This window comes from Empidonax traillii, unplaced genomic scaffold (assembly GCF_003031625.1).
Source record: "Empidonax traillii isolate 1590-97213 ecotype Southwest subspecies unplaced genomic scaffold, ASM303162v1 scaffold207:size1520225, whole genome shotgun sequence".
NCBI lineage: Eukaryota > Metazoa > Chordata > Aves > Passeriformes > Tyrannidae > Empidonax > Empidonax traillii.
Window position 1 is genome coordinate 516,088 of NW_020955400.1, and position 26,402 is coordinate 542,489.

The 26,402-nt window shown below is 40.1% G+C and overlaps 1 protein-coding gene across 11 annotated transcripts in view; it reads right to left on the minus strand.

Moving 5' to 3' along the window:
• The window catches only part of SASH1 (SAM and SH3 domain containing 1), a 524,421-nt gene that overhangs the window by 39,356 nt on the left and 458,663 nt on the right, over positions 1-26,402 (minus strand). For 5 of the 11 annotated variants that reach the window (XM_027887352.1, XM_027887356.1, XM_027887361.1 and 2 more), the window contains exons 3-8: positions 20,010-20,060; positions 19,839-19,888; positions 8,452-8,492; positions 6,934-7,020; positions 5,511-5,626; positions 4,143-4,244 (exon numbers count right to left, since the gene is read on the minus strand). In XM_027887352.1, coding sequence (XP_027743153.1) covers positions 4,143-4,244; positions 5,511-5,626; positions 6,934-7,020; positions 8,452-8,492; positions 19,839-19,888; positions 20,010-20,060 — 447 coding nt within the window. The remainder of the gene's footprint in view (positions 1-4,142; positions 4,245-5,510; positions 5,627-6,933; positions 7,021-8,451; positions 8,493-19,838; positions 19,889-20,009; positions 20,061-26,402) is intronic. The other 6 variants (XM_027887353.1, XM_027887362.1, XM_027887359.1 and 3 more) reach the window with 3 other exon arrangements.

A 26,402-nucleotide genomic window follows, 5' to 3' on the forward strand; every position in this document is an offset into this window, starting at 1 on the left:
AAAAAAAAAAAAAAAAAAATCTTCAGGAAATAATAGTAAGAACAGGAGCAACAAATGATCATCTCAGTCCAGCTAGAGCTGTTGCTGTGTGGAGGTGATGCACCACCATCTGTTAAAAAGTGGATCGATAGAAAATGGAAAAGAGGCAATGTAAGGGGGAATTTTCCCCAGCATCGGCCTCATGGCAGATACAGATGTGCACAGAATACTTCCAGGTCTGCATCTGCTGCCACTCTGCTCAGAGAAAACAAATGGGGTGCCAGTTTCCTAGTGGTAGTGTAACAGTCCTGGGAAAAGAGGTGTTGGGACACTAAAACAGCACTGCCCACCTGCGGGCTGTATTGTTGGAGGGAGATGCTGGTTTTGTTCTCTGCACTCATAAATTTTATGGCCTCTCTCCTGAGGCTGCTTGTGGCATGTCCGGTAGGTGGGGCGGTGTTAGACAAGCACGGCACAGCTCACTGGGGCACCCTTCAGACGATGGCTAGCTATGCTACCTGGAAGCTCATGTTAATGAGCTCTGGATGGCTGAGCATTATCTGCCAATCAAAACCAAAAACCAGAAGCCAGATGAGACCAACTAACCAGTTTAGTCCAGAGATAATTACAACTTCACTTAACTTGCTTCTACAGAAACTGTCAGTGAAGTTAATTAGTGGTTTGTGTCAGCAGCAGCACATGTATGATACACACTTCTGTCACAACCTCCCTCCTGCTTCTCTCCTTTTCCCCACTCCCACATGAAACATAGCAATGGGTACAATTAGCAGTCTTTTAGCAGAGGACACAGGAAAGGATTTATACTGACTTCTCCTAATGCTGGTCCTCCAAGCTGGGCTGGAGCCATACCAGCAGGATTGTGGGGATGAAGAAGCCCTATTTTAGGATGAACTGAGAATTTCAGCCCCCAAAAGTCATCAAACGCGCTTCTATCTTTAAGAAGCATAAAAGGCACCTCAGTGTAAAGAAAGAATGTGATACAATTTTGAAATCCTCTCTTTCCCTGGACTTTCTGACTCCTGAGGACAAATAGGGCCTTATCTAAAATCCAGAAAGGGATCCATTCGCAATCTGCACCTGCTTTACGTCCCAATGCTTGGCACAAGGCAATGAAAGCCTGTCTAGTTTTACTGTGAACAGCCTTCATTCCAACAGAGATGAAACACAAATATTCAGAAATAATTTTTTAAGAAAAGGATGAGGCGTTTTAGACCTTTGATATTTCTGACTAAAAGGAAAAACAGTTTCAACTGCATTCCCACATTAGCAAATAAATAACACACATACTTTGGTGGGAAACAAGGGGACCACAGTAGTGAGATTGAAAGCTACAAACTGCTCCAAAGTGGCAAAGAACCAAGTCACCTACTGACTTGACAAGACCTTTATTTGTTTGTTTGTTTCTTAAGAACAAACAAACAGGACACAAAATTAACAGCACAGCAATGACACGGGGCTGCCTCCCTTGGGATACTAAGATGGTGACCTCTTTAATTCTGAACCTTTGTGTTTTATCATTAGGATTCAGTTTTGTTAAGGATATGAAACACAAGTTTCCATTTCCTGATACAGAAATTTAAAAGGGGAGAACCTGGAAACAGAATTCTCAAATCAATCTTTAAAATGAAAATCTTTAAATCGATATGAGTTTTGTTAGTCATAAACACATAATAGCTATAAAAGTTTTCTTTTAAAAGTTTTTTTTTTTTTTTCTAAAAAGGAAAACTAATGATATATACCCTTCAGATATTATTTTGTAGGGGGCTGTTTTTATGCTGTGGACAGAGCTGACTTGAATGCAAAGGAGTACATAAAACCTTGAAACACTCCAGACGATCTGCCTTCATTTTTTGATTCTCTCATTGCTTAGATTCTAACTTGTTTTTGTTTTGTTTACAAAATGATCAACTATGATCACATTGTTCCATTAAAAGCTGCCTAGTAATAATTTGGCCATGAGACGGAAAGGAAAATAAATTATATTAAAAAAAAAAAAAGGCAAACAGAAACAGAAGAACCATTGCGTAAGGACTTTGAATTCAAACAAGAAATGTTCATTTCAGTGACTTCTATTTTCAATTGCCTTTTGAGGTTACAAGGGAGAAGGTTGCCTAACAGTATGTTTTTACTATATGGAAAGCCATCTTTGCTTCATGGCCTATATAAAATGAGTGGGGTAGTTCTGAGATTTCAAATTCGCAGAGTACAAATCACAAAAATGGCACTGAAACTCAAACCACTTGGCAAAGAAAGGGCTTGAAAACAGAATCATCTTTGCTTGTCTCAAAAGCTGGTCATTTCGGATTAATGGAGACATCCTTAGGCAAAAAAGTCTGGGTGAACACACACTCTATTTCTAGACATATCTGATACTTTTGTTTGTTTTTCCCTCGTGTGTCAATTACAGCCCAAAGTCTTTCACTCCAGTTAACCCTACTTTCATTCTTGTCCACAAAAAAAGAAGTCAAGCTGAATTTTGCTCTAAAATGAAGTTTCATTTCTGCAGATGATCTGCTTTCTATTGAAGGTAAGCAGTTTCACAGCTTCTGGTAAAGGAAACCACAACAAAAATCAGGAGCACAGACAAAAATCTTGAAAGGTATTTACAATGAATTGAATAGAGATCTCTCACTGAAATTAACAGGAAGATGTTTCAAATCCTACCAGAAGGGCAGAGAGAGGCAACAGAGAGCTCTTGGTTCAAAGTGCAAAGATGGCTTAGGAAAATAATTTTATAGAAAAGGTGCCAAGTCATTCCATTAAGGAAGAAATACCGAATCATGCTTGGTCCTCAGAGATATCCACAACTTTCGGTAACTTCAACACAAGCGTAAACCACTATCCGAAGATTTAAGAGGGAAATTCAATATCCTTCTGAGATATGACCATGGTGAATGAGAGTCTTGAGGTTTTTATGCTATAGGTACTTTCGGCAAAGGCCTTAAGAAGGGAAAGTTTAGACCATAAATACTAATGAGGAAAAGATCAAGACATCTTTCAGCTGGCTATACAATCAGTCCAGAACAGTCAGGATCCTTCCTTCTCCATTCTTTGCATATTTTTGATATATCAGAACATAGTATAAGGCAATATCCTTATAAGAGCAGTTCCCTTCTGCTCCAATCAGACTGAAGATGGGTGTATTTTTTGGAATACAAACAAGAAAATATTTCTCTACCACCAAATATGTTAAACAACTCATAAAATGATATAGCTTTTTTTTTTTTTTTTTTTTTTCAGGAAGGAGGAGCTAACTGTCTGCTGCAGTAAGCAGGAAATTCCACTGACAATAAAATAAATAAATCGATCAATGGTCTCAAAAGCCTATGATTCAATTATATGGGTTACATGGAGCTTGAATTTGACAGCTGAATGTGTTCTTCCCTAAGATTTATCTTAGAACTTTCAATTAGAGAAATGAAGTGGAATAAACTACTCAGTGAAAATGAAGATCTCTGGAAGGAAAAATTAATTACTTCAGTATGGCACGACACAAAGACTGCCTGGTGTCCATAAAAACAAGAGAAGCTACACAGCTCAGAAGTAAAACGTGAAGGGAGGAAAGCTGCCTTACTTCTTAAGGGTTTGGCAAAAGATGCAAACTCTGGGCTTTGAGTTTCAAAATGCAGAGACAGAAGTGCTTGAAGGCAGCAGGTAGCTAGGACTGAGCCAGACCCTCATATAGAACATATCAACAAGGGCTAGAACAGCCTGAGAAATTCTACTCATGAATCAGCAAAGTGAAACTTTCCTCTAAACAACCTAAAAACCCTTCTCTCTGCATTTTGTAACAAGGGGATTTTTGCCTTGTGCTTCAAAAGCTCAATGACAAAGACCCAGAAAAAAAAAAAAAAAAAAAAAAAAAAAAAAAAAAAAAAAAAAAAAAAAAAAAAAAAAAAAAAGAAGAAAAAAAGAAAAGAGAGCAATTACACAATAAGATTGTTGAAGTCTATGACAACTGATTTTGAAGATTTAAAATGCATATTAAAGATTTTCTGCAGACAGAACATACCATCACCAGGTCAATGATATATTTGCTATTAAGGAAATCACTGGGTAAATGAGGATATTTCTGTGCTTCAGTGAAAGAATTTAAATATTAAATGATACTGGGGAGCTATATCAGAATGACAGGTACTTACATTACAATTGGAAGAGCCATCAAATGTTGAGTAAGAACCATCAGGCCATTCTGCAGGATCTACATTACTTGGTTGCCTGTGCTGGGCTTCATACTCCTTCAGCTGAAATTTGAAAAGACAGAACATTTTCCAGTGAAAAGAAGATATCAATCTTCATTAAACAGTAAGAGTTAATGTAATTTCATTTTTCCCCCTGTATCACTGTGGAACCGGGAAAATCTGAACTTTTGCACTGCTCATCTCACTTACTCAAAATAAACTGTCCCAGAATCAGAAGTTTTAAAAATTAGTGGTTTTTTTTTTTTCTCAGAAGGAAATGATCTGTAAATACTGAAATTTGATGAATTATCATAGGTAAAACATAAATTACACATCGCTATCTCAAAGGCACAATTTACAGTGGACAGACTAAATAACAATGATCTGCCAATTTCCTTCCTAAAGAAAATGATCTGCAGTAAAGACTAGGAACCATCCTTTATAATTTAAAACCAAAAACTCCCACCATCTTCCCCGTTCCCCAATAAAAGGCTTCAGACATAAAACCAATCCTACTGGAGTCAAAGTGTTGAAAGGACCCTCAAGAACTGGTGTTAAAAAAAAAAGAGTTGTTACTAGTAGCTCAGACCACTAGAGGGAAACACTACCAGTCCACATACATTTAAACCATCAGATAGGTACAGCCCTCCCCCCATCAAATTTTAACAGTAGAGAAGTAAAAGAATTTTCAATATTACCACTAAATAATTTAAAAATTGTGAATATTTTCATTATATGATTTCCAGCAAAGCAATATTTTCTTCAGGCAATAACATAATTTTATATTCTAGGCTTATCTATTTCAAGATGTAGTATGTCAGTAAAAATATTTATCTGACTGCCAACTGATTTAAATCACATTTTCTCTAAGGAATACCCTGTTTTCCATTACAGTATTTTACACAAGGGTACAAATTCAGAAGTTGCACTGAAACTCAGCAAAACCTGAAGCATTCCTATTAGTACTTACACAAACCTATGAACATACTTGATAAATCAAGATTGTAAGTGAGATACCTCTCCCTCACTTTAAACAGCTTCAATGAACATGTCTACATTTGAACTTTTCTCTGATTAGCACCCTTTATTGTCAGTGGACAGAAGCAAATGCTTTTAGAACTCTATTAATTTACCATGCATTGGATATCTATTTTTTCCCAATAAACAAAGGAATTGCTATCTAATTTATGCTACCTAGTATAATGGGGCAAATAGGCAGGCTTTCTTCACCTTCTCCTATGTTTTCTGAGCAAAGTAAAACTCCAAACTGATATATCCTACATCCTAAAGCAAGTTTCTCCAGGAGATTCAAGTATATACACATCATACCCTAGCAAGTGCTTCCTCGATGGTGATCATCTTCTCTTTGACCATCATCATCAGCTGGATCCGTTCCTCATCACTCATTGTGATCTCACTGGCCACATACCCTACATCCTCTCCTGCAGGAAGAAGCACAAATATATTGAGCACATGTAGGAGTTCCCGCACAGAGCAGGTACACTGAAGCTGGATTTTACCCACTGCTCTGAAACCTAGTTGCCATGTGGATCTATCTGGCTGGCCAGAAACAGTCTCACCAGAGCAGGCTCCTAGTATGATTTCAAAGAATGGAATGATTTCGACGTAACTGAGCAATAAAAGGAAGAAATTTGGGACCAAAAAAAACCTAAGTCTACTTTGACACTGAAAGCAAGCAAGTACGACAAAGAGAAATAAAACGCGATCGTCATCACAAGGTTATTGACCCTGAAAGACAAGAATCAAAAGAGAAAGTGCTAATGTCAGAAAAGTCCTGCACTCAGCCCTGAGGAATACTGTAAACAGCTGCCAGAGCAGAAGGAAAGCCTTTTCAGGAATGGCATACTGGGCTCTTGTTGCTCTCTGCTGTGAACTGGCCATGTCTTCTGATCTATCCAGGTATCCAATCGGCCACTAAGCTGGTACATGGAATGCACTGGGGCTCCCAACTACGGGACCTCTCCTTTTGGTGTGTGCTTGGCATGTCAGCACAGACAATTAGAACTTGCCTTCAAAATCAGCAAGGACCCACGTTTAACTGAAAGTGTGACCCTTTGGGGTCTTTGTCATGTTTCACAATCCATCTGAACACAAACATAAAGACATGGAGAAGCATCTGTTTGCAACATAAGAATCTTATAGACAGATATGGGTAAATAGAAATTTTCTGTGTGAACAGAAATACTTAATGCAATGCACAGCTGCATCTTTTGGAGAAGAACTACAGAAAGACAGTTTAAGTAGAATTCTATATTTGCACTAGTCACCAGAGGCACTTTACTACTTCTTATAAGCATCTTCTCCAACAATGGTAGGCTAGATTAAAGCTTAAAACAAACAGCTCAAAGTAACCAAATGACAAAGAAAGTTGAAATACCTTTCTAATTAAAAAAGATCACTATTTCTCTTATCAATCCAGGACCAGGGAAGGAAAAAAAAAAAAAGAGCATCTTGTTTATTTGCCTACATTACTTACAAATAGATATTACCTGCATCACTTTCTGTGTGTGCCATCACTGACAGTCAGGGCTAAAGGCATCCCAGCCTCACGTCTACAGTCTCAAGAATATGACTTGTCATTCTGAGCACTGTCATGATGAACCAAACCTGCGACACTTCCTGAGCCCCAGATCCCAAACTGTCACAATATTACAAATGCATTTTACTCCTTTGTGATACTGGTCCTTTATATTTTATACAGATAGGATGTGCGCCCTTGAAAAAGCTTTACCTTTCGAAGTCTGTCTCATTAGTCCTTTCTGGTTCTTTCGGAAATTCTGCCAAAAAAACTTATTTTTCTTTTTCCAGTCTGCTTTCCCTAAAAGGAAAGTGGGGAGGGAAGTTGAGGGGAAAAGGAAAAAGAATTTTGGAAAGAAACATTAGTTAGTAAAGGTTAGAGAAGCTTTCAAGCATTAAGTTGTATTTTTAAATCAGAAACAAGAATAAAAAAATCTCAGATTTTCTGGTTTTCTTGATTTATTCTGTGCTAGAACTATGCTGATATAGCTATTGCAAGGAAATGCGCATTCTTTTATAATTGCCAATGCTATAGAGGACTGAGATAAGCAAGTAACTTACATATTTTGAATTATAAACAGAAAATATTTTACATTCATTTTGATGTCTGTTGAGTTACTAATGTCAAGTCTGGAAGTGTTTTTGAAGTATTTTGTTTGTCTGTTCTCTTCAACTGAATCACAATTACGCAGCCTAAGCCAGAACTTAAGCAGTTTTCTAGTATGTGTGTGCATATTTAGAGAGAAAAGAAATACTTTACCTAAATACAAATGTAGACACTCATATGTGTGCACACACACATTCTGCTATTTGGCATGAGAAATTTTATAAGACTATCAGCTACATCTGACTCTTGCTCTCCATATGCCTGGACTGTACAGGGCTGGGTCTCCATGTCCACTAATATCAGATCTGCATATGGATTGATGACCTAGAAATAATCATTTGCTCTAAAAAGAAAAATGGCATCTTGCCCAAGGTAGGGCATATATAACTGTGTTCCATTGAATTAACCAGGGCATATGCTATAAAGTTTATGCCACTTGCAAGTGAACATAGAGCGCCTGATCTGGCAGAAATGCTACTGATAAAGAGCTATTTTATCCCTCTGCTTTTGAAAAATTCAAAGGAATGCATTTTATACTGTGCCATTGAGTTTCAGCATTTGACTATCATATTTAAGATTTCACCCTGGATGATCTAGAGCTGGGTTTGCTGACTCTCTGAAATACTGGTAAAGTTTAGACTTTGTGGACATATCCCTAGAACACCATTAAAAAGAAACAAACAAGAAAAACCTCCCAGTTTTATTTTTCCTCTCCAATGAGCAAAGTAGTTGAGAAACAAAGGAAGAGGCTCTGGCATGACATGAACAAAAATAACAAAACCCCCAGTTATTCACTGGTGGTGGTAGTTTTCAGAATACAAATAAACAGGCTAGCAGTGATCTAACAAGCAAACATTTGAAATTCAATATAACAAGTCAAAAGATGCATATTTATCACATGACAATGCTGGTTGGGCAATTTAAGTGATCACTGAGACACCCAGCATTTAACTTAAAGCTGCTGAGGCTCGCTCTCCACACACACACATACACACACACATACACAAATGCTGCTGACTTCTGCCAACATTGTGTTTACTCAGCTCTTCACATCCCAGTACAAGCAAAACTCAAAAGCTGTTTAAGAATTCCATAGGAGTACCAAATAAAATGAAATATACTGACCTACAGAGCCTTCTTCCGAGCTTGATTTATGAATGGAGAGCCTAAGACAAAAAAGAGAAATGGACTTATTGATGCAGGCTTCTCACATTTCATGGGAGCTGTCTGGTTACAGTAAATTATAGTTTCCAAACAATATATCATGAGCTGCTTTCTCTTCCCTTTTCTTCCCAATGCAGCAAGTTGGAAACAAAACCTGAACACACTGGTCTGACCACAGAACTGAGTTTCCCTCTTAAACATGACTTTTGTGACCAGCACAGAAAAATATATACTTACAAAATCTATGGTTAAGGCAAAAGAGTTGAGGGGTCCCTAAGAAAAACAATTACTCACATAGTTCCCCACTTGTGTTTGCAAAACAGCAATTTTGCTGCCTTAGAAACTGTAGAACTGGGATGCTGCATTTGTTTACTGTATAACAGTTTTCAGCCTACTTGTTTTTTCTCTGATAAAGCTTTATAAATATGTGAGCCCCTGGTGGTCTAGTGGTTAAGGACACGGCGCTGTCACCGCCGAGGCCCAGGTTCGATTCCCGGTCGGAGCCACTCCCCGGGCAGATGGAGCTCGTTAGCCCGTAAGGCAATCCATCTACGTCCTGAGGACCTCCCTGCCACCGTCCAAGCGTGCTTGGCCCCGGCAGATGAACCTCAGGATTAAAGGGTGGGCTCAGTTCCGCGCATACTGTGTCTCACCTAAAAAATCCAATGCCCAGGCTGGAAGGTGTAAAGACCTTCCCCGGTTCTTCGTTCGCGAAGACTGGCCATTACTTACTTTACTTTACACTTTTGGAAGCCACTATGTGGAAAAAGTAGTAGAGAAAAGCTTGTCCAGACCCTATGAAGTGCAACCAAAGGTAACTGGAGACTACAGCTTCTTGCTCCCGCGTCCCTTTTTTGTGCTTTCCCATCAGCGTATGCTCCCTTCCTCAAAAGCTAGCTGGAGAGACTTATTTTAACAGAACATGGACTTTACAAACAACCCACTAAAATAGTAAATAAATCTTTTGTTCTTGGTCTTTATGTTCATTGAACCAGTTTTCCATAATGGATTCCAACTCAGTGCCAACAGTTCATTGTGGGATCTCTGATGAGACAGCATCACCCTGGTTCATTGCCTTTTTTTTCCTGTCTGTATAAATGGAGCTAATAGAAATTACCAAACCTTGCATTATTCTTTGAAGCCTTCCTATTTAACCACGCAGCACCAAGCCAGCGGAATGACTCCTGCCACCATCAACGGCTTTGCTGGAGGCTCCAAGTGCAAAGCATTACTGCAGTGTTTTTGCCGGGAGCTCGGCCCCACGACGTGACAATGCCCTATTGTGTGGTGGCTATACTGTGGCCGCGCAGAATGGAAACACGCATACCCCAGCGTACCAAGCAGACCTCTAGCCAAACCATTCTCTGAATGAGGCCATATAATAACACACACATGCCATGCCCTTGTTGCTGTCCACACACTCTGTCTGCACGGGCTCCTTTAGCTCACTCAGACTCCCAGCAGAGGGCAATGAAGAGTTTCTGATCAATTCACTAAACCACTCTACGGAAAATTTTAGTTTAAGCCAGTTCAGGGTTTGGAAGACATAAGCAATTACTGGCCAACATCTTATAAGCATGAAACACATACTCATCAATTTGCAAAGATATCATTAAAGGGGAAACGAGACAGTATGAAGTTTCAATTTGATTTAGTAATTCATCTAGAAAAGGAGGGTCTGGCACAGTAAAGCTCTAAAATGCAACCTCTTTCAAACTCAGTCTGATGAGAAATCTAATCCAGCACAAACTGCAAAGTGATTGAGGCAAACAAACTTCAAATTTGTAATGTACCAGGAGGAGGGAGACATGCAGTGTTTTTCTTGCTGATGAAATTTACCCTTGAAGGGGAAAAGTTAATAATATGCCACCAAATGCTTGGGTTTTAAGAAGCCTGACTGAAAAATGCAGGAGAAAAATATAGACTCCATACTTTCTGGGTACAAATTTCCAGAAAAGCCTCTGAACAGGGCCAGAAATTCATCCAGACACTTCAAAGTAAAGTTGTTAGCAAGTATTTTTCTAAATAAAGGCAAATCAGATAAAAAGTATGCAGAATTGTATATGGAGACTTGTTTTTATGAAAGTCAAGTTCTGCTGGAACTGACAGAATGAATCCACTACATGTTTTGCACATGAGCATAGACCTCACCTCTTTATCTTAAATGAATTTAGTGTCCATGAAATATACCAAGTCATCATCCTTAGAAAACAAAATCTGTTAATGATCGGAACTCTGCCTCACTAGTGAAATCAGCCTCAAAGTGGAGAGGCAGTCTCTTGTGCTCTGTGGCCTACAAATCCATTTTAATCCTTTTCTTCTCTTGCACAGTTGCCAACGATGATTCAAGTAAGTAGCAGGTGTAGCGGTACTGTTTGTGATGTGGACATCTGTTCACTGGGAATTAGCCTGAGACCACCAACTCATCACACACTGGCCTCCAAAGAACACGAAAGGCAGTAGGAGCAAAGTTCTAACTCGCCTGAACTAGAGTGGGTGAGAAGAATAGGATCCACAGCAAGCAAACTACCTTCTTATTTATAACTGATTTGAGAACTATGTTGAGTTTTATCAGAGGATGCAAATTCCAATTATCATTTCATGCATTCTTTAAAGAGGAAATCTTCTGTGCTTGGGCTGACCTTGAAAATGCTAACAGCTGGTCTGAAGAGATGGAAATGCCAACAAAACTTACCACACAGTGTCTGAGAGGGCACTTGCTTTTTAGTTCCACTAGACAGCTCTGATGCTTAAAAATCCTCAGTGAAATCAATCAAGCACTTTACTTCCTAGATGTCTGGTGAAAAATTCCAGACATCCAGAGTACCTGGATTCCAGAGTACCTAGAAGTTGCTATATGTTTGATTTGTAAATTACATTCCCTTACTCTGTTAAATCTGCAGCGCTTCTGTGAACGTGCACTGAAAGAGATTTGTGTTCTTCCATTCATAGACTGATAACTTCTACTGAAAGTTAATGATGCAGTGACACTTGGCAGAAGTTTCAGCACTGTGTGTCTGAAAGGGAGCCAAATGCCATTACTCCACCATGGAGGCCTTCATTTTGGTTGTGGTCTGATGTACAACTTCATTAGCAAGCTTTCACATGAAATGTACTCTGTCACGGCATACAACAGAAGAAATGTATGGGTATACGTTCACACAACAAGGAAGAAAAAAAGATTTATGGCCAGACGGAAAGAGTATTTTCTTATCAACACATAATCTTTGGGTGTGGCCAGCAGAAGGGGTCAAAACTTTAATCCATTTATTTCACAAATTCAAAACCATCTCTAGATACTTTGTGCCTCTTGGAGCCAAAATGTTGAAACAAATAAATGTGGAAAAAAAACCCTCAAACAACAAAAACCCCTCCCAAACCACCACAAAACAGAAGGCACAATATATGATCTAAAAATGGAGCTACTTTTGGGAGTAAGCAAATATTACTATCCTAGAGAGTTGATGAGTTTGAGCAGATTTTAGTAAACTACATCAGGCCACTCAGAGGTCAGTGACACAAAATTGAGTAGCAACAGCTGGAGTGAAGAACCTGGACCAGGAACTTCTTGAGTAGAAAGACTGGCTTAACAAAAATGAGTTGACATTCAACACTGAAATGTGCAAGTACACAATCCAGAACGGACACAAAAGTCAGTCTTTCAAATGCTGGAAGTCTGCAAATTACAGAATACCTGGGTACACCAGTGGGAAAAGGATGACTGAGAAAAAAACCTACACATTAATCCTAAAAAGCATAAGGATGGGAAATTCCAATGGCAGTATAGAGAATGAATTTATATGAGAATGGCTATACAACCACTATTATTTATGCTCAAGAAAGATGAATTCAAAGAAGAAGTGGCTGTTAGAATGGCCAGGGAACTGGCCATTTTCTTACAAAACAGAGCTAGAAAATTTTGCCTGTCAAATTGAAAGGCTACAAGAAGATTAACTTATTTCCTATTAATAAATTAAGCACAGGAACAAACAGACTTAAGCTGGAAAAAATTAGAAAAGAGGAGCTAACATTTCCTAACTGTTTGGACAAACTTGCAACAGCAGGCAGAGAAATGCAGGATAGCTTTAAAAACTTAATTAACTGTTTTAATAAGAGGCTGCTTGAAAGATAAGAGACCTGACCAGACATCCTAGACAACAAAGATACTGGCCTGAGGATTGCCTCTGGAAGACACTTCTGGTTGTTCTTTTAAAGCCTGTGGGCTTTGTATGAACAATGTCAAAGCCCAGCATCCAAAAGAGTCTTTGAATCTTTCTTTCCTTAAAAATGTTTCAGTGGTGATGACGTTGTTATACCTAAGCAATCTCCTTGGAACCCAAAGGCGGTCTCCAAAATTTGGAATAAAAGGAAGAACTAAGGCACGCATTTGCGTCACAAGCCAACTGAGCCTGTCTGATTATTAAGACAGGTTTTAACTAGGTTGCATTGAGCTGCTAGGCTACAGCTCTCCCTGTTAACTCTGGACTAATTCTAGTCTCAGACAGAATAACACCAGGGCTTATTGTGCATGGAGAGCAGTTGATTTTACAAGAGACACAGCCACACGTACCCCAAGAATGGTACTTCACAGAACTGGGAAAGGAAACAAATGACACCATGTGCTGTTTTCATGAATGTGCCTGTTGATTTTTAAAAGCTTGTAATTCTTGAAACAGAACAAACATGGGAACTGAGAATGATAGGGGTTTATTTCAGTATTAAGTATTTTAAATGTATATTTTTTTTAACATATAGCCGTGTCTCATTTATGTACTGTAAAATCCACAGATGCATAGCACTATATGATAATGAAACCACTCCTGTTACGATCTTCAATAAACTGATAGTGCCCCTCTCATTCCTTCCCAAAGACTATTTATAGCTCACTGAGGAAAATGGTTTAGATGGGATTTTTGGTATACAAATACTATGCACATTCACAGTGGTGAATAAACCAGTGCAAAAGCCCATGCTGGCTCTGCTGCGAAGCCATTTGGTTATCCGTGTGCATTAGAAATGTCCCAGTTACATAATTAGTATGAAAAACTGACACACTTGTAACTGCTCCTGACTGAATACAAGATAATTTATCTAACTGGAGCTGGCACAGGGAAGAAAATAGGCCTTTGGTATTTTTATCAAATTTGCATGAACCTGAAGAGAAAGGAGGCCTGCAAGGTTCTGACCTTGCTGGCATCAGTGTGAGAAAGGGATGGAAAGCAAAGACGTTTCATTCAATTATCTTCTCATTAGGTTTCCATAGCAATGGCACTTTAAGCAGGTCAAAACTTTCTCAGTGGAAACAAACACTGAGCTGCTTGTGGGCCCCGCATGTGTATGTGTATTTCATAGCATCACCAGCATGGAAGTCACCATGTTGGTCCCACAGGCTTGCTCCAGGGACTGGCAGCAGGCAGGTGGAGGTATGCCACGTATTTAATAACTGACTGGTTGGTCCCAGCCAGGGGGCAGATTATTGCCAGCTAAAAAGTCTTTGACAGCAAAGAGCAGGGCCCAATGTACTGCAGGCAACGCATCGCTGTTCTCTGTGCATTGCTCACTGTGTGCCATCTCCACTAGCTGCGACAAGTCTGACTTTGGTGTGAAAGGCACCCTTCATACTTCCCCATACAAAATTAACAGGATTGAAATCTTCTTCCAGCTGCTCAAAGGCACACTGGTTTCCCTCCTCACGTGTCCCAGGCGTCTTTTGGCTGGCCTCTTGCTCCCATTGTGTGGGTTATTGTGGGAGTTTCCTGCCCTACTTCTCTTGAGGAGGCTGTTTAAAGGCAGCATGAATAATTTGGCTTTGACTAAATCAGGCCTCAAACAAGTGAAAACAGGGCCATACACATTCACTGATCTTTTTCGATTCCTGCAAGCAGTGGATACATAAAGAAATGTATCTTAAATGCAAACATCTCAAGTATAGCAAGCTCTTCTTTACCTTCCAATATTCTTTTCCTTTTTTAAACTATGCAAGAGGAACAACTTATTCTGTTGGCAATTGATTGTAGCCTTTAGCATTCTCTTTGGGGGATTTGTTTGTTTTCTGCTTTGTTCTTCTCAGTTTTTGCCCTCTCTGCCTCACATCCTCTGTTAGACTTGCACTCCTCTTTCTTTGCAGATGAGCTTACAAATACCTGCCAAAGTTAATCTGAGCACCTTGAGAAGTTGCCAGAATCTAAGGTGATAGAATTTAACCCCCCCCCAACCATGGGATGATTTAATAACCTCCTGCATTCAAATCCTAACCTGCAGCTTGGATGCTGCAGGAAAAGAGGATTAGGCAATCAAGTGTTAAAAACTGAAGGCAAAGGCCAGTAAATTAGTGTACCGAAGGGGGCAGAATTGAGGCTTGCATGAACCTTTTTGCAGCTTTCACTAAAAATCATCGTGGAAGATGGGAACAATGAAATGCAAGCACTCTCCCAGCCATAGACTAATATGGAGTTCCAGTTTATACCACGGGACACTGAATGGCTGTACTACGGCACATTTGTTGCAGAGAATCTGTAAAAACAGATTCAGTCAATTGTCTCTCCTGCAGTGACAACAGCATGCAGAGAGCGGCCACTTGTGTTGTGGACTTAACTGCTTGCCTGCTAACAACCTCTGAGAAAGTCACAACGCCTGAGGAGCCTCCTGTGTGACTCCTGCTATGACATTCCCAACAATCCATCAGAGATCTGGTCAAACTGTATGAATTCAATGTCAAGTGGCTCAATACATCCTGTACACATAGAGAGGATGACAAAGACATTCGCTCTCAGGAGCAGCTGAAGCAGAGAGTTAAGGACACAGCTGCCAGAGGCACAGCAGCTCCCACACACCAGGGGAATGCAAAGCCCCTGAGCAATGTTGTCCTGCACTTTCTGTACCCCACATGTGCCTGCGTCTCTTCTCCCTGACAAGTCTGTTTCTGGCCAGTTCCCTGCTCTGGCAGAGTCTTGAATTTAAGTCCTGAGTATCACAGGGTCAAGAACAATTGAACTGTACTGAGCCACAGGTTGAGAAGTACAGCAGGATGAACTGTGGCACTTGATAAGAAGTGTGACCATTTCATTTACTTGGTCAGGAGTGTGCCTGAGTGGTACAGTTCAAGAAACAGCAGGTGATTCTCACAGGAGGTGACAATTCATAACACCCACTGCCATGCAAAGGTAGTGGGAATGATTGTGAAACATCAGATACGTGATACAGCTGTTACCTCACTCACTGTTTTCATCCTTCCTTTTTCTAGCAACTGCAAAGAAAAAGACCCAGTATATAGGAGTGTCAGTACCTCATCCTATCTTTATGCAGTGCTCTTGGGTCTCTCACCCATTTCCTTCTCTTTCCTGGCAGTTCTCTGATATACCACATCTGAAACTTGCCCAGAGGCCGATGGAGCAGTGATAGCAAACAGATCTATTTCCCAAGAGGGAAAACACACAACTTCCCCTCTGAAACATCCCCCCAGTTCTTCTAAAAACAGGATGAGAGTCAGGATGCAGCAGCCTGAGTTCAGGGGACTGGGTTTAACCTGGATTTCCTGGCAAACATGCAGAGCTCATCAGTTTGTCATGTAGACTTGAATGCTCAAAAATGGGAACAGGCTAAAAGTTGGGTTACATTGTTTAAAAGCTCTGTTTACAATTATGAGAAAACCTTGCTCAGTCCCCTATCTGAGTAAACATCCTTGGGGTGTTGCCATCACTTGGAAATAATAGGGATTGTATATACAATACGTCCCCAGATCAACATGGTATGGGGTCAGAGAAGTAATAGTAACTGCTAAAGAACAAATTTACTGCATATTTGCTACAGTGATGATTCTTCTAGCAAAAGCAGAAGTCAGTGTGTTTGTAGAGAAGCCCCTGCAGTTCTCAGGAGATTTTTGTTTAAAATGAGTAATATCGCTTAAAGATGCTGTTGCCAATTTACTGAAGGCACACTGAAAATCTGCTAAGTTACCCTAGCACCACAGCATACAGCAAGGCTGCAGTTTAAAAGATGGAAATCTTGGAAAGGGCAGAGGGAAGTGAAATTTATTATTCAGAGAAGAGAGCTACAAACACCTCATTCTCTGCTTTGCATTATTTGCTGAATACAGCATGACTTAGAAACCTGATGAACTGTTTCAATTTACAGAAGGAACTCCAGTAAGGCCAAAAAACCAGAGCAACTCTGAGGCAAAGCTTGAACAAATATGACTTTGCTTTCTATTGTTTATGGGTAATTTTTCAGGCCACATCAGTACCCTTGATGTTACTCAAATAAGTCTCAGAGGCTTTTGCTACAGTGAAGATTTTCCTCTCTGTGTCAGAACCAATCAAACAAAAGCCATATTTGGTAGGCCATATATAATGCACAGAGCAGTTTCACATGTGCAGTCTTTTTTGTAGCTTCATCCAGTAACAGGAACAGTGTTGCCAGTGACAGAGGAAGGTAGTACTGGCCTAAATACCTTTTGGAGGGACAACGACTCACAACGACAAACAATTCTGCCTCCAGACCCACTTAATCCCTTTTGCCTCCCTCCAGGCCCTATAGCTGCACATCTGTGTTACAGCACATCACCCACTAGACAAATATGTGTTAAATAACTTGCTCGACTGAGGGCAGTGACTCATTTTGCACTGACTTTGACCAGACTGGGCAGCAGGGTTAGTAAGACTCAAGGCAAGACTGAACACACACTGCTTGTCCACACAAACAGAATTCTTTCCCACCACAGACCACTGTTTTCAGTGTGGTGTACAGTGGAGCCTGTTGGACTCTCTCTTCCAACTGGGTACCACAGAAAAGGGAAACCAAACCAGGTTAAAGCAAACATTGCTTCTCTCAGCCTGTCTGGAATCTCTAAACTCTAGCAAATTAAACAACCATCCAGATGTGTTATTTTTAAAACTTTACACCTTGGTAGTGTTAAGCTGCAGGGTGTGCAGGCAGCAGTGCTGGGTGAGGGAGCTACTGAGAGTGACCATGTTCCAGACAGCTCCTGAAAGTCTGGATGGCTAGTTTTGACCAAATCTTTCCTTTTGTTACCCAAATCTCTTTGTGAATACGAGAAACCAATGCACATCTACATCAAGTTTCATGTTTGGCAAACCACTTTCATAACAGATGTTTTGTAAAAGGTTTACCCCACATGTTCCACACAGCATAAGAGGGACACAAAAACAGTGTCCCCAAAGGGACAAGCTTTCCTGTCTCACAGCATGCCCAAACAGAAAATTCAGATTAAAGCCATATACTAAACACTGAACACCCCCAAAAAAAACCTGGGGCCAACACGACATCCTCCTCTGAAAAACATCAAATTCAACATGTTAGTAGCAAGTACAGATGCGTTGGAGGGGCTTGAAGTGATCATTTTCCTGCAGATCAATTTTATAAACTCTGCCTCCCAGGAAGAGGCAATTCCTGTGAAAATTCAGCCCTCCAAGCTCAGGGAGATGAAGCCAGTACTGATGTGGCAGGCTGTAACTAACAAGCCTTCATTATTTCAGATTTGAATAATTTGTATGATATTGAGTAGGTATCATTTATTATTTTCAACACCTTGTCCAATTAGCATGCATCACATGGCCTTGTGTCTTATTGTGCAAATATCTGGCACAACCTGTCCTGCACAGGTTTCATATATATGATCAGGTTAATCACATACACCCTTCTACAAATACTCAAATGGGACACTTCCATTCTTGAAAGGTCCACAAAAATCACACGACCCTTTTATCTGAACTAAGATAAGGTGGTTAATTCCCTTTCAGTGAGGTAAATGGGCTATCTCAGAAGATGTTTGTGTAGATACTGTCTTCTCATTCAGTTGTTTGTGGTACAACACCTACACAGAGACACAACTTAATAAGCTGGCTAGAACTTGTAAATAGAGCTTTTTTCCCACTTGTGTGCTGTCCTCCTGTGAGATCCTTATCTCATTATTACCTGAGGTGGGATGATGATATTTATCCATGGGTAAAGTGCCTTGAGGTTAAGAGAAAAGCAGTAGGATTATAAAATAACCTTGGAGGTTTACTTCCCAGATTAGAGTTCTCGTAATGTTTCCATCCACGTGATGCTTCTGGTTTCATTACAGTGTTAGACAGGCAGATATCCTTCAAGAAAACTTTTTCATGCTTCAATATCTGAAGTATGACTATTAAACTCTAAGACTTCTAGGCCTTCTCTTGTACCAGCATATAATATGGAGGGAGTGACAGAACCCAAGGTAAAATTCACCTTATCTGCCTTATGCTGTTTTGAAAATGAGCATCTACCTCAAGCAAACCATCTTCGCTTTCTCTTTGGGTGATGAAATGAGACAAGGCACCTCTAAAAAAAAAAATGCATTCTGAGACCTTTAACATGAACTAGCTTTCAGACAATCACAAAGGAAGCCCCTAAGCAGCTGTTCACTACCACACAATTGACTTCTATGTAGTCAGTCTGAGTCCCATACCCCGCATCCACCACAGATCCCTCTAGGACTGACAGTCCTTCTACGAAACTAGCAAAAACAAGAGCAGAAATCTTCCAGTGTTGAATCACTGGAAGATATTCAGTGTTGAATCACTGGAAGATATTCAAATGTGGGACTGTAAAACCTTACAAAAGCATGTCACATCACAACTGTGTTCCACATACTACCTATGAACTAGTCCAGTTGGCACTACCCCAGGAAGTGCAGGCAATTGGAAAAACAGTGGCAGTTGTCTTCATGTACCACTGCACGTTACCCTCAGCGGTACGGATCCAAGATCTTGGGATCAAAGGAAGGAGGCACAGAAAACAAGCACACACATTGCAGCAGGAGGTGACAGTAAACAGAAACCCTCTTAGTCCTCACAGAGAGGTTTTTATTAAGGACTTCTAAAATTAAAGCTCCTTTTAACTTGGTTTTAAATACTTCATTCCCTTGGCACCTTCTTCAAAAGCACAGTTACAAGCTCAGGAGTGCTTAGGAAAAGGAACGTGACAGAAGTTTGTAACTCTCCCTTCCCCTCACCTATCTTTTTGGTTGCATTTAGGTCTAGTTACATAAAGTAATTTTTAAAGAAAGTTTACTTTGCAGAGAATGTGAAATCACCAGTGTGCCTCAAAAATGACTACCAGTTGTATTGGTGTATGCACACCCCAAGAGGGGAGAAACAACAACCCTCCCTTGTTTGATATAATAAACCCAAAATAATAAAAGGCCAAAAGAGAACAAGAGAAGGAGCAGGTTCCAACACAGTTTTCGTCAAAAATGGTTGGATTTGAAATCTAGAAGCATCAATGCAATCTAAAATGACTTTACCCCAAGGAGAAAGAAAACGTACAAAATTCCCTCTCCCTGCTTTCTTTCCTGTGTCTTCACTTACTTTCTTTCAGTGTCGGGTGTTGATGCTGTGCTGCTGAGACCAAGTGACTCCTGCAAGAGAAGACATGTAGCGGTGAGAGCAGACACAAGAGAAGCCTTTACCCAATTTGTGCAGAATATCAAATTGAAGACCAAACAAATCAAAGTAGGTGATCAAAATCTATGTTCTCACCTCAATCTGGGATCGCAGCTGTAGAGATGTAGGACTCACATCAGGTTTCTCCTAAAACACAACAAGTGTCAGGTTAATGAAATTATTCCAATATTGGAAAGAAGAAATCTGAAGGGGAGAAAAAGGGAAGAAGAAACAGGGTAACAGAAATTAGGATATCTCAAAACAATTCTAATAGTAAACATTAACCTCTTCAGAAGGAATCACTTTCAGGATAAACCCTGAAATAATACGGAAAAGCAGCTAATTCCATATATCACCAAAGAATATAGCAGAAGGTGAAACTGCTAGATAGAAGTGATTCAAAGCAAAATACAAAGCAGATTTATTTATTTATTTTCACTAGATCATCACACCATTTGTTAGCTAAGTTCAAGTGCAATTTCCAAAAATTCACCTTCAGGGAAAACATACTGGGAAAATTTGGGATTATAAGAGCATATCTGAGCTAAAAATACCAAGAGGATTCAGATATTTCAGAAAGGCCAGTTTCTAGCACAGAAACTTGTCAACAGTATGCAGTTCAAATAACCTTCCTTCAAACATCTAGGGTATAATCATTTACTCCAGGATTCTGCCATCCAGGCTTCCTTTGCAGTCAATAGAGAAACACAGAAACTCTTACAGAACAACTCACCTGGCGGGTTTCAGCTCTAAGTCAGATGAGGGAGTCCCACTGGTGGTGTCTAATTTAAGATTGCAAACCAACTGCCTGAAAGGTATGTACTATTAACATGATGTATTAACTGAAATCAGTGGGAAAAGTTCAGTTAAAACAGAGGAAGATATTATAGCTTTCAGTACTGAGAAATACACTTCACGTATGAAATCGTGGGGGAACCCATTTATATCTATTTTATTCTCAGGCAGTCCTAGCCCTCATGAAGTTATTGCAAAGTGAGTACAGTAACTTACTCATCATAGCTGGGTAAGCAACCACAGTAGAATGCACGCTTCAAAAAAATAAAAATGGATTTGTTTCCCAATACTGGAGGGACTTCTTGTTCATGCATTCCTCAGCCTGCATGTAAAACTCTTATCTCCGTGAAATTGTACTTCCTATGCCCTTTGTTTACAGAAAGGGTGACAAAATGTTCTTGGGATTTAATTAAAAAAAAAAAAGAAAACCAGACACAATTTTCTGGAAATACAGTCTTTTAATATTAAACAGGAAAATACCACCGACTGCCATGAAGTGGTTTCAGATTAACCCACCCAGAAAGTCTACAAGATCTAGAGTAGAGAGGATCCTACTCTGCTATCATACAACTGAGTCAGCTTGCACTGTTGGCCATGGCAGCCAGGAGGGCAAAGGATGGTTCACGGCCCTGTGCTTGCTAGTACACAAGGGTGACACTGGGTCACTGTCCTACTGGGGGATTTTGCCTGGCCATATGTGGTCAGTGTATCTGCTTTTGCTGATTTTATAACATGAAAAGGGAAGTGAAGTTCTTAAGTGGAAGTGGACATGGAAAGGCAATCACATTCACATACTGACAGGTCCAAAGGACTCCTCCAGTCAAGCAGAAGTTGGACCAAGCCCAGGGAAATTCCACTGATGTCCACAGATCAAAGAAGTGAAATTAGCTATTTGGCACCCTCTCTTCTGCCGTTAGCTCTGTCAAAATGGAATCTGATTAAGTTTTGCAGGCACATTGATGCAAATCCTCCTCAGACATTCTCCAACCCCTACCTAGCAGTTTGCAAGGAAAGACAAGCCCCACAGTACAAACACTTCACATTCATGAGCACCTTGTTAGTCCACGCACTGCTGCACTTTCAAAAAAGGAGCATTTTATGTTACAATTTCAGTATACCAGTCAGGAGAATCCACCATGTCCCTCACATGCCTTTAGATCCCAAGTTCCTGATGACTTACCTATTGCCTTAAAAAGCTGCTTGCTGCAAGTTTGTGGGGTTTTTTGTTTTGTTTGTTTTGGTTTGGGTTTTTTTTTTTTTCGGTTTGGTTTGGTTTTTTAATGTGCTAGTTTTTTTGTAAACTATCCTTTATAAGATGCTGCCTGGCCTCCCAAGACTACAGAAGTCTTTTGCTTGAGCAGCTGCTTGTGAAGTTGAAGCCTGAGACTGCAATTAGATGAAAAGTTACTATTTTCAGCCTATTCAGATGAACAGTCAGCTGCATCCCATGTAACAAAATCCTAAAAAAATCTGACTGTATTTGCTTTCTTTTTTTCTCATTTGCTGTCAAGCCCACCCTGTCAAAACAGGAGCAGTTTTATAGGATCAAGATGACTGTGGAGGGCAGAAGCAAGGACAACCCTCCTCTTCACCTCCACCTTGCAATGCTGGGATGCAAAATACCTAATAGTCCTGCACTGTTGTGATTGATATTCCTACCTTTCCAGCAGAATGGTTTTTCTTTCTATTGCTATTTACACAAGAAACCAAAGGAAAATACTTAAGGAAATAGTACGTCTGGCTTAGATCTGTATCAGAGATCACAGAACTTTCATCAGCCTCGAGCAATTCTATTTATTTTGGTTAAAATCCATTAAACCTTATGTTAAACCTCACTTTAAAATCCACGTGTTGTATTGACTTTTATTCATCAGGATCAGGGCCCTTTTTTACCAAAGGCTAATTCTGGAAAGTTGAGCAAATGTTGTACTGTTGGCATGCTCTCAAGCAAGCTATGGAATCTTTTCAGAAAATATTTTTAAAGGTTAGTTTCATGAAAGTACATCTTTCACCCTTCTGAACCAAATCTTAAAAATTAAACAGAGGATAGTTTTCGCTTATAGAATAGTGGTTGCAGTAACAGACATTCCTAGACTGCATTGCCAGGGCTCTGGTCTAGACAAAGCAGGTGTCAGAGTGATAGGTATTTTCTGTCTTAGCAGCCTGCTGCCCCAGATATCTGCCCTCCACATACGCCCATAAAGCTTGTCAGAGGTGTACCAGACATTCGCACCACCTACACATTACGCAGTACTGGTGAACAAAACCCAATAACCTGAGAAAGTACCCCATCAAGTGCAGGCTCCTTAAGCTACATAATTAAACCCAGTATCTCCTGAAAGCAACTGATTTACTTGCATGGTTTCCGGATTTAAGGGGCCCTAGGCAGGCCCCTGTCCTGTGATGAGACACTGTCAATGCATATTCAACTAGTCCAATACACTATTAAATCACAGCAACTAAGATCTGAAGATTGTGGAGAAACTGAGATATTCATCAGTTGTATCCAATCCCCAAGGAACATATTAGAGGGAGGACACACTGGCTTAGCACCAGCCTGTCCAGCTACCCTTGAGGTCCAAGGTCAGCACAGCACAGAATCTCAAATACCAATAATAAAGCCAGAGGGAGCTCTTAAAAATTAGTAATGCTAATATACTGTAGAGTGAAGTCCCCTGAATTTAAACTAAGAATTCCTCCATCAAATCACCTACAGCTGATCTAAATCAATCTCAGCTTGCAGAAGAATTTATTCTCCCATCTTTAAAGCCATTTCTTAGCAGTCCTATTTCTTTCCTGTCTCCTCCTTCATCCAGAGCCAATGACATCAAGAGGATGGGTGCACGACAAGTCCCCAAGATCCTGGCTGAAGCTGTGATCCAGGAAGGGATGGATGGCAGGTACTGAACTTCCCAGGTACTGCCTGGTATTGCCAACCCTTCTGCATTGTTTGCACTGAGGAAAGTGCCTGTGGTGCCAGACTGCTAAGCTTGGGAGCTCTGGTGCAGAAGCGCAAATTGGTGAAATGCTTTTTACAAATCACTCCTTTTGGAAGAAAACGTGTGTAGTAAGCTGAACAAGCAGGATTTGTGCTTATGCTTCAAGCCTTTAGTTGTTTGCTTCAGGGCTCAAGAAAGAAGCTTACTTCACAGGTAGCTTTTTTTAATCTACTTTGTACACTGTGATTTGTGTGATCATTTGCATACATTTTCTTTTCAAATTACTGGATGCTTCTAAATATTGTGATTTTGGTTTTATATACTACCTTCCTTGTACAAATCTTCAAAAGAGTTTTGTGACCATTTATGAACTATGTCTGAAAAACAGAATCGGGTAGAAAGTATAAAGCAAAAAATACACGGGAAAGAACCTGAAAACCTTTTTCCTGACTGGAATAGCAGGTTTTGAATTCATGAGGGATTTTTCCTCCCATGATAACTTCAGTTCAGTTGTTCTGTATGTAATGTAACAGATAAGACACAGATCATGGCCTATCTGAAAGCACTGCTGTTCTGCTCCTGAAATACACAAGCACAGTAGGGAAGAACATCCAAAAGGAAAACTGGTTACCTAGGGTATAGCTCACAAGTTCTAGGGGGAATGTGTGTATTTTAATTACCTAAACATTATGCTTCATCTATGTTCCACACCACAACTTAGTTTAGGAAATTATATTCATTGAATGAATCCTTTCTAATTAGAAATTCATGAACCTCTTCACAGTTTCTGCCACAGGAGCTGTATCCATTTGAATCATAAATTTAAACACTCCTCTGCAGATCCCAAGACAGGATTAATCTCACTGTGCAGACAGTAACTATGCAAAATGAGACCCAGATGAATGCTGGGAAAATTTTATGAAACCATTTCAGCAGGTGTAATTAAGGCACCTACAGCCAAAAATTTCAGAGACAATTCTGCCAGCCTTTTCCCAAATGTTTTGTCTCTTTGAACACGCACTGCACGTTCTAGTCTAGCTTCTGAAACGATCAGACAAAGTCGTATCTGAAAGACAGACAGAGCACCAAAGGCCTGTAAGTATTTACTTTAAAAACAATCGTTCTGCCCTGGTGTCCACCCCTGTACACCATATTTCAGCCTCTGTGGAGGTTCTGGAGAAGACAAAGGGAAGGCCCTGTGCAGAGACAGCACAGTTATGCAGGTGTGTAATGGAAATCACCTACACATCACTAGCTATGGGTTACAGGTCAGAATAAAGAAATAAAAAAGACCTATTCTTGTGTCAACCACATCAGCAAATGTTTGAGAGAACTAAACAATCCAGTGAGCTTCCAGTAGTATAGATTAGTTGAAGTCCATTTTTAGTCTCAAATCACCACCTCTGGACCATCCCCTAAGCTGTTTCAGTGAACAGAGAAAGTTTTCTGCTCCATTACTCTTCCACATTAGAGCCAGAGCTGACCATGCTAAATGATAACATCCTGCAGCAGACGCAAAACTCTGATCAAGGAAATGAGCTATGTGGGAGGGATAGTTAAAAAAAAAAAAGGTACTTCAAAAAATAAATACTTCTACACATGAAACAACAGTCCAAGTGTCTTAGTGCCTCATACAGAAGTGCACACATAGGTAAACACTTAGCTTAACTACTGATGAAATGCAGCTTCAGAGAGGACACACTGTTACAGCACTCACATATCTGCTTTTAGTCTTAGGGAGGGAAGAAAAATCATGCCTCTCAGCTTGACGCAAATGCTGGTATCTATTGAACCTAACACATCACTGGGGGAAGCGTTTGACACTCTCCTCTTTTCCAACATTGAAAACAGAAGGGTATTTTTTTCATCCATCTCAAATACACTGCATTCAACACTAAGGCTGGGAGCCACAGGGGCTGAAAAACATTCCACGATGATTTTGAAAAACATAATTCATTAGCAATTACAGAGAAACTGCAGCTTTTGTAAAGCCTGTAACAATAACAAGTGAGGCAGTGCTAACTCATAAATCCACTTGTAACAAACAGAAGCAGAATCCAGTGAAATTACAGCACAAACACAAAAACCCCCACAACAGCTATGGGCTTGAGAGAAAGAAAAGTCGATACGGAAACACAGCATTCTGCAGTGGGGAAATCAAATACCTTCTGATCAATTTTTCAAACAAGATGAAACAAGCCCCGAACTATGGTAGCTGCCTTTGTACTAAAAACATATTAATGTAAAGGCACATGAATGCAACTAGGACACAGCAGGTCTTTGATTGATGCATTTTACACCCGCTACTCAAATGGTAAAAGAGTAAAGTCCTCTTGCGCCTCTGTACTAGAACTCTTGCTGATATTAACAGGATGAGTAAGACCTGCAATCTTTGCCTAAAAATCCTTACATCTGTCAGCACTGGCCAAAAAGAGACAAAAAGAACTGTTGTGAAATAATACTGGAAGACATGGGTTTCCAGGGAGGACTTTAGGATAGCAAGGATGTTTTTTGCATAAGGAAGAGCTGGAATGTTTCAGAGGAGTGAAAAAAACCCTAAACAAACCACATCAAGGAGGTTTACATGTGAAGCCAAAGATGGCTCAGGATGTGACACAGATGAGGGAGGTGCAAGATTAAGACCAACTAGACATTGTCCAAGTGGGGCCCTTCTTGTGCAGGAGCTGACAACAGACCTGGGGAAGAGTCAACACTTCCCCCAGGAAGGTGTTTTTTTCCTATGCAAAGAGGACAC